The sequence below is a fragment of the Asparagus officinalis genome, chromosome 6, assembly GCF_001876935.1.
Source record: "Asparagus officinalis chromosome 6, Aspof.V1, whole genome shotgun sequence".
In the NCBI taxonomy this organism is placed as follows: Eukaryota; Viridiplantae; Streptophyta; class Magnoliopsida; order Asparagales; family Asparagaceae; genus Asparagus; species Asparagus officinalis.
Genome location: NC_033799.1, coordinates 46,546,052 through 46,562,746, shown reverse-complemented (window position 1 = coordinate 46,562,746; position 16,695 = coordinate 46,546,052). Strand labels below are relative to the sequence as shown.

Genomic DNA, 16,695 nt, shown 5'->3' with positions numbered 1-16,695 from the left:
CAAAAAAAACACAAATAATCAAAATATTCATGAGGTTCCAAATATTAAGAAATTGCGTACGTTTCTCCAATATCAGATATGCATGCCAAAGTCAGGAGAATGGAATACATGCAGAAAAATGGAACAGAACCATTTATCAATATATGCCTTTATAAACGATAGATCCACTAGAAGTAAACATCAGAGTTATGTACCTCTCCATCTGGTGAAAAACTCAACGCTGATATTGCTGTAGCCATCTTTGTTTTTGATGCTCCTTCAAGAAATGTTGGAAGACCTAGGGGTCCACTTGCATCCAAAACCTTAATTTTTGTCACACTACAATTAAACGAGCACTATGTCAACATAATTTGAAAGAAAAATACGAAGGCTCTTGAAGAAGTTATAATTTGTTAAATATCAGAACAAACAAAATGATCCAATAAATCCTACACGCACGCCGAAAGCTTATGAAATTGTCATTCTGAACTTCTAGACTTTCAGTGAGGAAAAGTCTCAAATCTGCAAGTTCTCCTCAGTGGCAAAGCATTGTGCATTTAAATTATTTTTACGTTATAAAATATCACAAAGAAAACAGCAGCATACCATATTTGAGAAACCAGATATGCATTTAAAAATAGGAAGTATCAACACGAAAGACAACCATGAAAAAAGAGAAGAATAAATGCAGTTTTAAATGGGTGGATGAGTAAATAGCAAAGGTTGTGGATACGGTGACATGTTAAGGTGTCTTAGCAAAAAATTAGGAAATATCTTTCACCACGCACTGCATGCCCAAAAGAAAGCAGGTAGAGAAAGACAATGGATATTCATAATTAGTTTATTGTTGTCTCGTTACATAAGATTGTCTAAACTACTAACAAAGTAAATGGTAATAGATTTAATTTACTAATAAAGTTAATGGTAATAGACTAAATCTTTCTCCTACTTAATTTGGTATATGGTTACTGAATCAAAGTCAAATCAAATATGTATTGAGGTAGTAGTGGTTGCTGACTTGAATAGCGGCATTAGAAGTTCAAACCAATCAATAATATTATCATTTATCTCAAAAGAATATTATTTCATGGAATTTGCATACCTTTCAATATCATATACTCGAATAGTAACACTGTGAATGTCTCCGATAGCGTCTCCAACAGCCAATCTTGTAGATGATTCATTCATTCCAACCATTGGAAATACACGTGTAATTTCCCTTAACGCGGTCATGGAGCTGCTATGGCAAGCTTTACGCATGACCAAGTTCCCAGGGTCCATAGTCTGTAAAACATAGCCGACAACCTGCAAATATGCCAAATGTTAGACTGAATAAACCATTCTTCTTTAAGTGGGTGAGTTTCTTACTGATGTACCAAAGACATATTCACAGGATGAAAAGTTCTCAGCTATAATCACGGGGTGGACAGGAAACATTTAATCAATGCTCTTTGAAAATAGAGCATGACGAGAAAAATACAAAGAACTGTATTTATTTAAGACATTTAATAAAATTTTTCTTTCTGTATATAGCATTTCATTATATGATACTTATGATTTAGCTGCAGTGTGCTTCCAATTTATAACCATAAACATAAATGAGCAGACAGTGAGTCAAACACAAGCAGTTACACTAAAAGCCAATATAACTAACTGTGTACAACAGTATGAAACATCATCTCATATAAACAAAGTGCACTAATAAATAGCACGCATCATTGTATTTATCTGTCTCATCTCAAATGATTTCCTATTTACTATGCCCCTCAATCTAATGGGCGATATTTCATGTTAGCCATTCAATATATGCGTCCTACTGAAGAAAAATTAACCGTAGGAAAAAGAAAGATATAGGAATGCTAAGTAGGGTTACATACATGTTACACATTACGCAAATAGAAAGTCCAAAACAATGATCTTCAATTAATAACGTGTTGAAGCTTAAAAAATCATCCACAATATATGACCAAATACAAAAGTTAAAATGAAAAGAAATCCTACTTCCTTTGTATGAACTGAAAAGACAAACCTTATCAAGGTAAGGAGGCAAGGACTTTGGAGAACCACGCACCACCCGGATCAGAGTTTTAAGTGATACTCGATGAACAGGAGAATCTGAGGAAGTAGCCCAAATTTGGCCTTCAATCACATTTAGAAATCCCGGTATATCAGCCATTGCTAAACTTGGCAGAAGAATTTCAATCAAAGCCTCACGCATATTAACAGCTAGCGCTGGCTTATCTGTTGCATTATTAGCCGGATTACTGGTTAGACATTCAATCTGGAAAAATATATCCCCAACTAGGTGGGGTATTTCGGGGCCGAGATATGTTTTCCATGTGCTTTCCATTCCTTCAGCTAGAAGCTCTGCGGCAGTACAACTATATCGATCATTCATGGACATAACTAACTTGAGTAGGTGGTCTACAACCAACTTGGCAAGATCATCTTTCACTATGCTGGGATACCAAACAACTAATGCTGCTGCAACAAGGATATGAGAAGCCATTGCATCCTGGTTTGTCCCCTCAATCCAAGAGATCCACTCATGAATTTCAAAAGATTCCAGCCACAAGACCATGCTAGATTTCTGAGCCCCAACAGAACTAGCAAATCCTATGGGCCTTTCAGAGTCCATGTCAATATTCATAGAGATATGCCCGTTATTTGATGGGCCATGTTCTTCCATTATGTTCAAAGCACCCTCTGGTCTGTTTTTCTGACCACAAAGGGAACGTGGAATAGCACGTGGTGCAGCACAATGGAACAATGAACGTGCAGCCATGCGCACATGTTCACTAGGATCTTGCCAAAAGCTCACTAACAGCTGTAAACATTGTAGATTTTCTATTAGCTTCATGAACCTTGACGACAATATGTTATAAAATTTTAAATAAACTAGTTCTTTACAATCTTATGCAACATCAACAATATTCATAAGGTGCACAAATAAACTTATTAAGATGAAAATGCAAGTCTCAACAACCAAGAGATATTTGGAACATATAATCATAACAAGGGAAATAACTGACACCTTAGCCATCATAAAATTGCATTATTGAAGTGTAAATGATGTCAAGAGTCCTTTGATCACCCCAATGCCATCATAAAATAACTGACACCTTAGCCATCAGAAAAGTCTCGAGTCTATTTGAAGTGTAAATGATGTCAAGAGTCCTTTGATCACCCCAATGCCATCAGTTACAAATTGTACTTTGTTTCATTATTGAAGCCTTCCTTTTTCTAAAATGTACAAAAAGAAAACATCATAACGTGGATGAAGATAAGAGTCCAAATGGGTCACTACACTATGACTTAACAACCATCACATTAAGTTTCCATCTACTACAACAAAATAATATAAAAAACCAAAACAGATACATCATCCATAGTATTTGGGCTCAGCTACACCAGTCTTTTCCTAAATGCAGTTATTTAGAACTCGAATTCACTTGCTGTTAATTAGAAAGCACCATATCCTCTTTTCTTGCGTCAATCATTGGTCATTATGCTTCCTAATATTTGCAAACTGCTGTTTGCATGGGGTCATAAGCTGATATGTCTCGAACACATATTATCATAAGCGCTAGAACTTCAGGTTCAACTCCAGTTGAGTATACTTCTTTAGCGTTCGAATCGTAGATCGGAACAATAAGCTGGTGAGTCCTTACTGTAATCAATTGCTCTGTTTCGGGAGGTTGAGCCAAGGATACTGACAATGCTGCCAACGCGTCTGCATATGCGTTTTGGAGACGCGGAACGTACTCGATGAAAAATTCTTCAAACGAACTTGCCATCTCAATAGCCATAATAGACAACAAACAACATGTGCGTGTACATTTGCATGTGCATAGAGAAATTGGGATTAGAATTTTATATAAGGAAATTTCCTGGTAGGACACATCTAAAAATCAATTGCGCTTCACTTCTACATCATGCTCTGGCCATTTACTATGATATATAGTCTATGTATACAGGTAAACCATAAAACGAGACGCTTTGTTATCCATGATCTAGTGGTCACATTTGTCCAATCTCTAAAAGATAGTTTGTTTTGTAACTACTACACACACAGGCAAGGAGGGTTTAAATCATATGTTCCTTCTCAATTATGTATGTTTTACGGCAAGGAAGGCACTCCTGAGTGGTGTGGGTGACTTATGAGAATACCCATTATGGAGTTTTCATAGAAAATCTCACCATGGAGCTGTCATTTCAAATTTCCATGCATGTAGAAAAAGGACCAATAAGTCTAGTTTTTATCAAAATAAGAATTTCGTAAATCCATGACAAACCATCTTTCAATGATTTCTTGTTTATCTTGATTAACAAATCCAACGTGGTCTACATAAAAATATCAAGTAGGTTAAAACGTTTTTACCATGCATTAGATGATATACTTATCCTACACCTCAACTGTGTTTTAGTTCAAGTAGCGATAAAAAGAAAGGAAGTTTTGAAGCAAGTTATTTCTCGTTTAGAGGGTAATTTGACATGTTAAAAAATGCATATGCGGATCATTCATCATATAGCACATTATGAAGTCCTTACAAAAGTTCTCACCATGCTCATTTAAAAGCTTCCAATTGTACGATAATGCATCTATGTATATAAAAAATGGATAACTGTCGTTTAGTTAGGAAAATCAACTATCAACAAATGGGAGTAGTAGTGTGATTCACCCTACTAAGAAATATGTGGACCTCCGCCCACCTATAAGCAATATGGAGGAACTTAGTACCAAGCACAAATTTTTGTGCTTGGTAGTGAGGCGGTTTATTGTCATCCACTCATTTAAATAAGGGACCACATTCACATGGAGTGAAGAGTGGATGAGAATGAGATACTTCACTACCAAGCACAATTTATGCTTAGTACCAAGTTCCTACACACACAGCATTGTGTAGTTCCAACTCACATTGTTAGAACACTCTTTAATAAAAACATAGATGCAACACACACACACAGCATTGTGTAGTTCCAACTCCTATTGTTGGAACACTCTTTAATAGAAACATAGATGCAACTCTATTTTTAACCTATTTTATTGTTACAACATCCAACTCAACATCTCTAACAAATTTTGGATAGTTAAAACAATGAACATAAAGAAGTGATGAAACCACTTGATTTCTCGTTCATAGACTAATTTGGATGCGTTAAATAGGATAAATGGTGTCGCTAAGCCATGAGCTGAACCATTATGGAGTTCTCACAACACATAAGTATGGGATTCTCATGTGAAAAGTTCCAACGTAAATATATATGTACGTGTGTTAACACAGGCACCTATTCTATATGTGTTAACAGAAGCACCCATGTCTGTGTGCATTTATGTATGTGTCTGTGTTTATATATATATATATATATATATATATATGTGTGTGTGTGTGTGTGTGTGTGTGTGTGTGCACGCGCGCATATGCGTGGTCAAATAAAATTTAGGATAAATATGGGGACAGTTAAACAAATTCCCCCTATCACAATGAACAAAGGTTCATTTTTTTGGGATCTTATATTTCCAGCAGGCACAAGATCAAATCGTTAAGTATCATCTATGTTGAACCAAACGAACCTTCGAATAATGGTCTATCATAGTTTTATGCTTTAAATTTTAGAGAAAACATATATCGACAAGAATATAATGATATTGAGCTTGTAGACATTTTGGCTATAAACTTGAGATTTGATTCTGACATTTGATTTGGATTTTAGTTTGAAGGACATTTCAGCCTATAAGATCAACATATTTAATTTTGACTTTGGTCCATAAGTTTAACATTTAATTTTGATGTTTAGTTTAAAGAGCTTTCAATCAAAATCTTCTGATGTTTGAATTTAAACTAAGTTTAAAGACATTTCGAGCAAAATCCTTTGATATTTGAATTATAACTTTAGTTTAAAGACATTTCAAACAATTCGCCAACTCAAATGAGTTACAATTTGAGAGAAAAAATGATTTTCAGAAAAAACACACCCAGAAAAGGTACCTGAATTGCAATTGAGAATTCTTTTACCACAATTGATCGTTGAATTTGAATCTTGCAAAGAGTTGTAAGCTAAGGCATGGTCGATTTGGGTAAGGATCTTGAAGCTTCACTGGTAATTAGTAGGCAATGGCGATGGTGATAATTCTGGGTCCGGATAGGTTTACTGGATATTTATATAGGGGCTATTAGAGTATTATTCACCCATGTCTGTGTGCATTTATGTATGTGTGTGTGTGTATATATATATATATATATATATATATATGTGTGTGTGTGTGTGTGTGTGTGTGTGTGTGCACGCGCGCATATGCGTGGTCAAATAAAATTTAGGATAAATATGGGGACAGTTAAACAAATTCCCCCTATCACAATGAACAAAGGTTCATTTTTTTGGGATCTTATATTTCCAGCAGGCACAAGATCAAATCGTTAAGTATCATCTATGTTGAACCAAACGAACCTTCGAATAATGGTCTATCATAGTTTTATGCTTTAAATTTTAGAGAAAACATATATCGACAAGAATATAATGATATTGAGCTTGTAGACATTTTGGCTATAAACTTGAGATTTGATTCTGACATTTGATTTGGATTTTAGTTTGAAGGACATTTCAGCCTATAAGATCAACATATTTAATTTTGACTTTGGTCCATAAGTTTAACATTTAATTTTGATGTTTAGTTTAAAGAGCTTTCAATCAAAATCTTCTGATGTTTGAATTTAAACTAAGTTTAAAGACATTTCGAGCAAAATCCTTTGATATTTGAATTATAACTTTAGTTTAAAGACATTTCAAACAATTCGCCAACTCAAATGAGTTACAATTTGAGAGAAAAAATGATTTTCAGAAAAAACACACCCAGAAAAGGTACCTGAATTGCAATTGAGAATTCTTTTACCACAATTGATCGTTGAATTTGAATCTTGCAAAGAGTTGTAAGCTAAGGCATGGTCGATTTGGGTAAGGATCTTGAAGCTTCACTGGTAATTAGTAGGCAATGGCGATGGTGATAATTCTGGGTCCGGATAGGTTTACTGGATATTTATATAGGGGCTATTAGAGTATTATTGGCGCCAATGTTTATCTAGCTATTTAATATTTTTTTAGAGAGGGTCCACTCCCTCAAGGTTTCACATCTGTGTAGCTTGTTCTGCTTCAAAAAAGGTGGCTTACGCTTTCCATTTCGTTGATCTCCGCTCTATTAACTTGTGCAATTTTTCTTATAAAATTATCACCAAAATTATATGCACAAGGTTTCTAAGGTTCCACCCATCTTTAATTTTACCCGAACAAACTGGTTTTTTTCTCGGGAAGGAGTATTCATGAAAATATATGTTTGACTCATAAGATGGTTCATCATATTGACAAGAAATGCCACAGCGAAAACTTTATTTTAAAGTAGATATGGCATAAGCATATGACCACCTAAAGTGATCTTTATTTATTTGTCTTTCGCAGATTCAGATTTCAAAAGTTTTTGTATATACTGTCATTTAGAGAATGTTGGCACACGCCACTCACAAATTGACACCGATCGTTGGGCACCAATAGGCGACATATGTGAAAGTGTAGCTTATGGAAGCATCACTAAACACTGTGATCAGATCTCTTTTTCATTTGAAAACCAATCAATCACTGGGCAATGTCGCAACACCAAAAAAACATGTTCGAACTAAAGAGAACAACAATATATACCACAGAAAAAATAGATCAAGAAACAAAGATATGAGATTTACGTGGTTCCGTGATTGTCTACATCCATTGGAAGAGAATTTGAGTCTTCTTTTATTCTAGAGATTACAAGACAATATTCTTGTGATCTAGATAGATCCCACAAGAAACCCTCTCTCAATCTCATCAAAAGATCTCTCAATTTATTTCTTTAGTTCTATCTAATTCTCTTTTACAATATCCAACTCTCATTGGCTTTACAATGGCTTGATTTACAATGAACCTCTCAATAGGTATTTATAATTTTCTCCTTTCTTGAATTCATGTACGATTTCTTTATTTAAATTATAAATTCTAGTTCTCTTCTAATTAGAATTTAATTTCAAAATGTAATTAATTCTTTCCAATCAAAATCAATTCTCAATCCAAATTCAACTAGGATTTCCTAAAATACAAGGCTATTTCCCAACATGAAATTACTAATATTCTTTATTCTTGAATTCTTAATCCTTTGGATAATTTAAATCCTTGCGAGGCCTTCGACAATGAGATCCACTCTCTTAATCTCTTCATTCTGGCTCAGGATGTTCATAGTCGCAATTTTCAACTTCGATTTCAAAATGGTTCCATCAATAAGTACAATGTGGGAAGATGTTTGGTACCGGTGCTCATCTCCTTTATGCAGATGATATGCCCCTTTTCACTAAGGGTACCAAATCCTCAATTAAGAACCTCATGAATCTTTTATATGAGTATGAAGCGGTCTCTAGGCAGATGGTTTTTTAGGTCCTAAGGTCTTCTTAGCTAAGGGTTAGTTGTAACTTCCTAGACACCTTTCTCCTATAAACCTTTGTCATTCAAATAATTGTGGGCACAATTATTTAAGAATAGAGCCAAAATAGCATACTTTTCGAATATGTAGATATCATTAAGGAAGCGTCTAGAGGGGTGAAAAACTCGTCTGTTATCCTTTGGTGGTAAGCAAGCTCTGCTTAAAAGCATTATCTGCTCTATCACCATCCATATCTTATATGTATTACTAATTCCCAAAGACTTTCTGGTAAAGATAATCTTTGCGAATTTCCTATGGAGTAATAATGCGGATTACAAGTATTATCGGGTTTTTCGGGCATCAGTCTACACTATAATTGAGGAGGAAGGCCTCAGGATTTCTTCGCTTTCACAAACTATGTAGAGATTCCATGCGAAGTTAGCATGGTCTTATCTTTAAGAGAACTCACTTTGGGTAAATTTTATGCATAGCAAATATTCTTCAAATAGAACTTCATCCTTATCTCACATTTGGCGAATGATCGTCCCTCACATCTCCTATATCACCCAAATTCAGCTTGGCTCATTAGGTTTGGGGACATTTCTTTTAGAAGAGAAAACTGATCAAGCATGACTCTCCAGAGAGAAGGTGCTCCTTGACCAAATATTATATTTGCTAAGACTATGGCCAACTTTTTCTTGAGGAGCGTCGAGATATTTTGCAGAATGAGATTATTAAAAATTTTATTATAATCACATTAGATTCCTATCTGAAGGACCGACATTCAACAAGTTCTCGGTAGCCAACAATACATAGGTGCATAGAGTGCTGCGTTCGTAAATTTTATAGAGTAGGTATATCTGGAACCAATGGGTACTTAAAAAAATAAGTTATATCTGTTGGCATTTGCTTCATAATCAGGCTTGCCTCCAAGTGTGTGTTGCGTGTCCTCTCATCAAGAACCAGTACAACACATTTTTATTTCTGTTGCTATTGCTGAGTGCTAAGGTATAGTTTTGTTTTTCCAATATTTTTAATGTCCTCCTGTTTTCAATTCTCTTGTTCAGCTGATGGAATAGTGGTTATGGGGTACTTCCTTTAGAAATCAATTTGGGCTCACCAAAGTTATGATTTGGAACTATATTTTGTGGGAGCTTTGGCTGTCATAATAAGGCCATTTTCAAAAGAGTAACTCCTTCAAGTGTTACTATTATAGCTAAAGTTAAGAAGTGGGTTTATGATCTTAATACCTTGTTTTCTCCTAAATCTTCACTATTTCCGTTACATTTAATCATCTTTTCTTTACTGCAACTCTTGCCAAAAGCTCTAAGATTGAGATTAGGTCGATGGGTGCGCTAAATTCCTCCAGATACAAGAGTTAAGTTAAATATTGATGGCTATTATCAGAATAGTCCATGTGCTAGTTGTGGTATCCTTGGGAATTCTTCAGGAGATCCATGTGCTATTATCAGAATAGTCCATGTACAAGAGTTAAGTTAATCATCATTGCTTTATCTTGCTTATATGGAGAATGTACTAATATGTTTGTCAAAACTTTTGCTCTTAAAACGAGCCTTGAGGTTTGTGCAAATTTCTTATCTTTCATGGTCGCACAAGTGGATTCTCATGTTCTTGTTTAGTTTTGCAAAGTTCTCACGAGAACTCTATGGCACTTGGCATATGTTACATGGGATTATTAAGCGGCTCATCTATTAGAGCTCATGTTCCCAACGAAGGAAACCAAGTTGCAGATGCATTAGTTACTTGAGAGCAAACTCATTGGTCCTTCCGACTATTTCACCTTCTACCCATCTCTCTTGTAACATTATGCAAATTAATAGACGAGAAAATTAGCATTTATAACTTTAGATGGGTGATCAATTGGGGACACAAGTTGTTTGGATCTGTTTAGCCTTTTTTTTCCTTTTAGGTTTGTTGTGTATTTTGGTGCACCTATCATGAGTGAAAGACTAAAGAAGGTTTCGGAATCTTCTTAGGCAAGCATGATCTTTTTCTTTCTAAGATAGCTCGTTAATATGTTGTATCGTATGCTTCCGAAGAGCAATCGTCTGATGACCCTTTTTGTAAAATTATATTGGCTATTTATGTCATCTTCATTACTAAAATCTACAGGTATGTCAGAGGACTTGCAAGAAGTTCCCAAAAAAAAAAACATAAAGCATTAGACGAGCAACTATACAATTAGGCAATGTTGAAAATAACGCGTTATATGGCGTAAAATAGCGTTTAACATGACATAGCGATGGGTTAACGCTATGTAGCGTTTTGAAATAGCGCAGATCACAAATAACGTACGTTATTTCAGGCATAGCGTACGTTTTGTGGCGTTTTTGCGTAGCGTTGCTTAGCCTGCGTTATTTGATTAATGGCTAGGATTTATTTTAAAAAAAATCAAGGGCTGTGATTGACTTCAAATTCAACAAAACCCTAAAAATAAAAGAGATGTCGTCGCCCAGATTCTAACCTCGTCTTCGTCTTCGTCTCAGGCTCTCGTCGTCATCTTCGTTTCAAACCCTCGTCGTCGTCTTCGTCTCAGGCCCTCGTCGTCGTCGTCGTTTCAGACCCTCGTCGTCGTCTTCATCTTAGGTCCTCGTCGTCGTCTTCGTCTCAGGCCCTCGTCCTCGTCTTCGTCTCAGATCCTCATCGTCGTCGCCGAACTTAGGGCCTTCGTCGTCGACAAACTTAGGAGACTAGGGTTTTCTTAGGCCGCTACACATGGTTACGGCGACTGATGAGAGAGAGAGGGTTGGTTCGTAGAGAGAGAGAGGGGGAAGGAGATGATGAGGGAAGAGGTGAGGATGGGTGGGTTTTTTATAAAGGAATTAGAAGAGGATAAGGTCGAAGGAGTTGACGGCGTGGGAAGCAGGGGTTTTTATAACGGAGGAGTTAACGGAGGAGTTGACGGCAACTGGTGATGTGGTTTTTTTGTTCGTTTATTGGCTGATTTGCACATATACCCTTAAATTATGGGTATTTGTGAAAATAATTTTTAAATCTGAGTATTTTGAATGTTATATATCTATAAATTATTTAAATAATAATAAATTATTTAACCTACGTTACGCTATGCGTTATCGCTATTGCAACCTAACCGGAGGTAAGCGTTACGCTATGCGTTAACGCTATTTTCAACATTGCAATTAGGAACCTTGTTAACCTATAGTAAAATGGTCCACACAAATAAGAAGATGATCAAAACCATGCATAGAATTCATTGTCATTATACAATACCATGTGCTTTGAAATTCTAGAGTAATAATTTAAGTCTTTAACAAACCAGTTAATTCTCAATATCCAATCTTAACATACTTAGATCATTTATCATGGTAACTCCACATTATCATAATACAATGTATATTATTTTAATATAACGCGCTATTTCAACATAACATGCTTTATTTTGACATAACTTATGTTATATCGAGATAATTTATAGTAGCGACTTAAAAATATTATCTTATTTTTCTTTGTTCAAGAGTTGATGTACTTCAATACTTACTTTCAAACTATTTGCAAGCCTTGATGGCTCTTATAGATGATGCAGGGAGGGCAAACGAGCCAAATCTTGAGTGCACCAATCATGTTAATTCTACTTGTTTATACATTCAAGAGAACTATTAAAAGTCAAGAAAAAGAATAACTACTCATGAGAGGCTAATTTCAAGGATGGTCTTAGAATAGAGTATTTGATTTGGTACCTAATAGCCAATCTGGTAAGAAGATATGTTTAGAAGTACTCTTTTTTCGTACTTCTTTATTTCATCCGGTAACATATAACAGAGGGTTTTAATGAGTTGCAAAGCGTAGAAAAGGGCAACATCGTGCATGAAGCTATGTAGGGGTTTCGGGAAGGACCTAGATCATGTTCGGTCCATCGTACACAGCCTTAACCTGCATTTTTACAAAAGGTTGCTCCCAAGACTTGAACCACTGACATTCAGGTTGCATGGCGAAAACTTTTAACTATTACGCTAGGCTCCTCTTGATTAGTTACAAAATGTACTAAAAGTAATTTTATAGATTCATTAATACTATTAAATAATATTAATATGAAAAACTTTCTATATAAAAAATCACCATCTTCCCATATTTCAAAATTAATTAGGCGATTAAAAAATTTGTTCTATCAAGTATTTCCAACTTAACACGAATAGAAAGCAAGGCCTAGCTCGTACTCGGATCATTTTATTAATCACATGAGCAGAATTTGAGCAAGCATCAAACATAATATGAATCGTTCACAAATTACTCATTCAATCTGACACTTATACGCAAAAGCTAAATGATAATTTGAAGTTATATTTTATCTAGCTTAGTCATTTGACCTTAATAGGAGTTATCACAAATCTAGACTTACCTCTACTTATTACTTTGTTGCTAATCTGAGTTTTATCAAAGTCCTCTATAATAGGATATTCGTACGCTTTTAACTAATTTTCTATGAAAGCTATATATAGCTTATATATTACTATCGAATGAACAAACAATGAGTTATTCATCACAACTCAAGGACTTATCAAAGGATTTCATCTCCTCATCATGAAATTGCTCTAGCTGATCATAACTATATCAAATTATTATGAAACTGCTCTGGTTGATCATGCTCAACTTTATCAAATTATTAGGTTAGTTAGTATACTTTCATCTTTGGGTTCTAACATCACTTGTCACATTCCAAATGAGAAATTTCTAAAATGTTGTTCATCCTAAATTGAAACCATACAACAACGTTAACCATAAAATTTTCCACAATTTCTCCTTCATAAATGTTAAATATGATGTATTAACTATAATGTATTACATCCCAGAGAATCTTCTTATGCATATTCAATGCGGAAGTATTCGCTTCACTTGGGTAATGGAGGCAGCATTGTCTTTCTTTCATCTCTCTCTAGTCTTTGTTTCACTCTCTCCCAAAATTTTTTGTCATGCTTTAACCAATTCCTTTACTTACTCTTTCTATTTTTTCCCCCCTTCGAGGAAAAAAATAATGCAAAATAATGAAACTCATGGAATGTGCAGGCAATGTATAACCCAAAGTACAACAGCCTATTCAAATTGATACATGTTATGTGTTTAAAAATTTTCTTCTAAATGTATTATGCAAAATCGTCTTAATTTTGTATGTTTACAATGGAAGCTGCTGGAAAAAAAAAAGAAAAAATGACAAGTAAAAAGACCATGTCTTCTGTAGAATAGATCAAGGTTTTAAATATCAGTTATCGAAGATTTATCAGACGGTTAAAATCCATATCAGATAGCAGATATTGGGGATATATCGAGGATAAGTAGTATTTATCAGTGACATTACCGGATGGTGATATACATAATATAATTTCTAAAATATAATCTAATCATATTTAATGAAATATAAACATATCAAAATGTAAATAATTATATTTAGGATCACTGACCAATGGTAGAAACTTGGGTCAGGTTTAAATTGCATTGAATAGGCGTCCGTTGCACAAAATCAAAACTCAAACCAAAGACCAATAATTCCGATTTTTGGGCTAGCAATATCGGCCGATAACTCACTTTATCACTGCATTATCGACGATAAACATCCAAAAACGATAACCAATTTAGAATTGAATTTATCATAGTGGAAGGGCCTCAAAACCAATAAATTACTGATAATATCGGTTTATCGACTGATATTTAAAACATTAGAATAGATGTATAGCATCCATGATCAGTTCCCATTGAGATTTCCTCTTTCTTTAGGTTTAGACCAAGGTGAAATCTACAGAATTGGTTGCAGGATTTCGAACAGAGCAACTAGTATAGTGGGTTTTCCTTAGCTATTAATTGACTTCTCTCAGATTCTTATGCAAGTATCTTTTCTCATAGATTATTAAGCAAGGAATTCACAGAAGGATCGGACATCAGAACCAGCAAAACTTGATGATATTACATTGGGATGTTGTGGAGTTCTGCTCCTCTGCGACCGTTAATACAGTTAATGTCATTTATAGTGTTGCCCCTTCCAAGTAAGCCCGGAAACTCCTACGTAGAAAAAGACTGCAAAAGTCTAAACCTTTTTATCTGACATTAATTGGAACAGCGTGCACCATGGGCTAACTTTTTTTCTCTCAATTTCATAGCATTTACGTTACTTTGTTTTAAGGTAACTCAATAGGTCAAATGCAAACTTTAGTAGGAAATCAATGTCAAAGCAGACCATATGACTATATATAATTACATAAACAATGATCAAGCCTTATGTAAACAATTTCATAGCATTTATATTACTCTGTTTTAAGGTAACATGAACAATTTCATAGCATTTATGTTACTTCGTTTTAAGGTAACTTAAACTTAATAGGTCAAATGCAAACTTTTGTAGGAAATCAATGTCAAAGCAGATCATATGATTATATATAATTACATAAACAATGATCATAGCCTTATGTAAACAATTTCACATGATTATATATAATTACATAAACAATGATCAATGTCAAAGCAGATCATATGATTATATACAACTTCTTTTCTTTCAATTTCAAAGCATTTACGTTACTTTGTTTTAAGGTAACTTAATAGGTCACATGCAGACTTTAGTAGGAAATCAATGTCAAAGCAGATCATATGATTATATATAATTACATAAACAATGATCAAGCCTTATGTAATTCAAGTCAACAAATAAATATAATAATCAATAACCTTTTTGCCAGAATTACAGGCAACTAAGCAATCTTAACAAGGTATGTGTGCCAACCCTGTCATTTGTTCGCCATTTATGTAGAACAACAAATTCATCCGTAATCTAATTCACTCATCACCACCCTCCTATTATTGGAAGCCTGAAAGATATTCATTTTCGTAGTTATAACAATTATTTCACCTTTTTATCACATGGGAAGCATCTGATTGAGGGATTAAAAGAAGTTCCAAAGTCATGTCTTGTACATATCCATTCCGACCACTAACACTAGGATGTACCCAGTACCTACAAACATACAGCAGGTTGTCATATACCTCTTTATGTTCTTCCTATGGAAGTTACCATTTTACCAACTTGCATCTAATTTCCTTTTTTTCCATATTATGGTTCCATTTTCAAAATGTTCATAATTTCTTCTTTTTTTTTTCTTTTCCACTTTATGGTTCCATTTTCAAAATGTTCATCTATGAACTTAATCCAGTTGATTTTTTTAACCAAAAAACTGAAAAGAGTAGTACAAACATAGGCATTTATTATTAACCAATATAGTTGGAGAAAAGAGAAGATGTCAAACCGTTAGCATTATATGCAACCTGAAGTAAAGGGGGCATTATATCTGGAACTTTTTCTGCGAAATTGCGAGTATAGAATGCTGCCAATGCACTGCAAAACCAGCAAACGTGCACAGACACAGAGAGTTAGTCAATCTAGAAAAACATACTTCTGTAAGTGTTCAGGTATCATGCAAATGACTTATATTGAACAATGGCTCAAAGAATATTAGCATAGTGACACAAATGTTGCAAATATGCAGTGTATCTAAGGGAGAATCCGTGAATGCTTATTAAAAAATGTTACACGTAAAGAGACAGCATTGCAAATAGAAAGATTTATAGCTTTTTTCTATTTTATTTAGACTTCAGGTTTACCCTATAATAGACAAGCTTTGTTGAGCACAATTTGGTGAAAAGTTGTGACATTGAAAGCTAGAAGCTGAGTATCCTTCTATTGGATGAAGCTACTTTGTAATATGCTACCAGAGCCAAACGTTAACCATACAAAACCTATTTTCTTGAGCCTAGAAACTCTGAGGCCACAGAGGGGACTACCAGCTCAAACACCTAATCTTCGCGCTTCACCCTGACAGTTTCTTTGCCTTCCCATCTACCCTTCTCTTCCTTTCCACAAATCAATTTTTAAAAAATATGGATATCTCACCCAGTACACCCTTCCTATCTACCCTTCTCTTCCTCACAAATTAATTTTTAAAAACTACGGATATCTCATCCCAATTCTTCCTCTCAAAGCCCAATGCCACCCCTTCCAAGTACAACTTAATTACAATCCTTCTCACAAGGCCAAATCTATTTCTCAACTTTTTTTTAAGTTCTCTTCTGTGCCTACTTTTCCCATCCATTTCTCTGTTGGTCTCTCATCTTTCTCTCATTTTTTATTTGCCAAATGTAAGTTGGTCTTGTTCATAAAGCAGATGATGAAACAGAATTTCTAACCTACATCTTCCAAAGCATATGATCACTTAGCTGGCCTTCCCCTCATCACCATCACAATTTCAAGTGGCAGGGGC

At 34.7% G+C, this 16,695-nt stretch overlaps 1 protein-coding gene across 2 annotated transcripts in view; it reads right to left on the bottom strand.

The window, feature by feature from the left end:
* Positions 1–16,695, bottom strand: part of LOC109846505 (WD repeat-containing protein 7) — a 25,794-nt gene that overhangs the window by 4,403 nt on the left and 4,696 nt on the right. For both annotated transcript variants that reach the window (XM_020415773.1, XM_020415774.1), the window contains exons 3-6: positions 15,704–15,773; positions 2,009–2,806; positions 1,082–1,284; positions 195–318 (exon numbers count right to left, since the gene is read on the bottom strand). In XM_020415773.1, the coding sequence (XP_020271362.1) occupies positions 195–318; positions 1,082–1,284; positions 2,009–2,806; positions 15,704–15,773 (1,195 nt within the window). The remainder of the gene's footprint in view (positions 1–194; positions 319–1,081; positions 1,285–2,008; positions 2,807–15,703; positions 15,774–16,695) is intronic.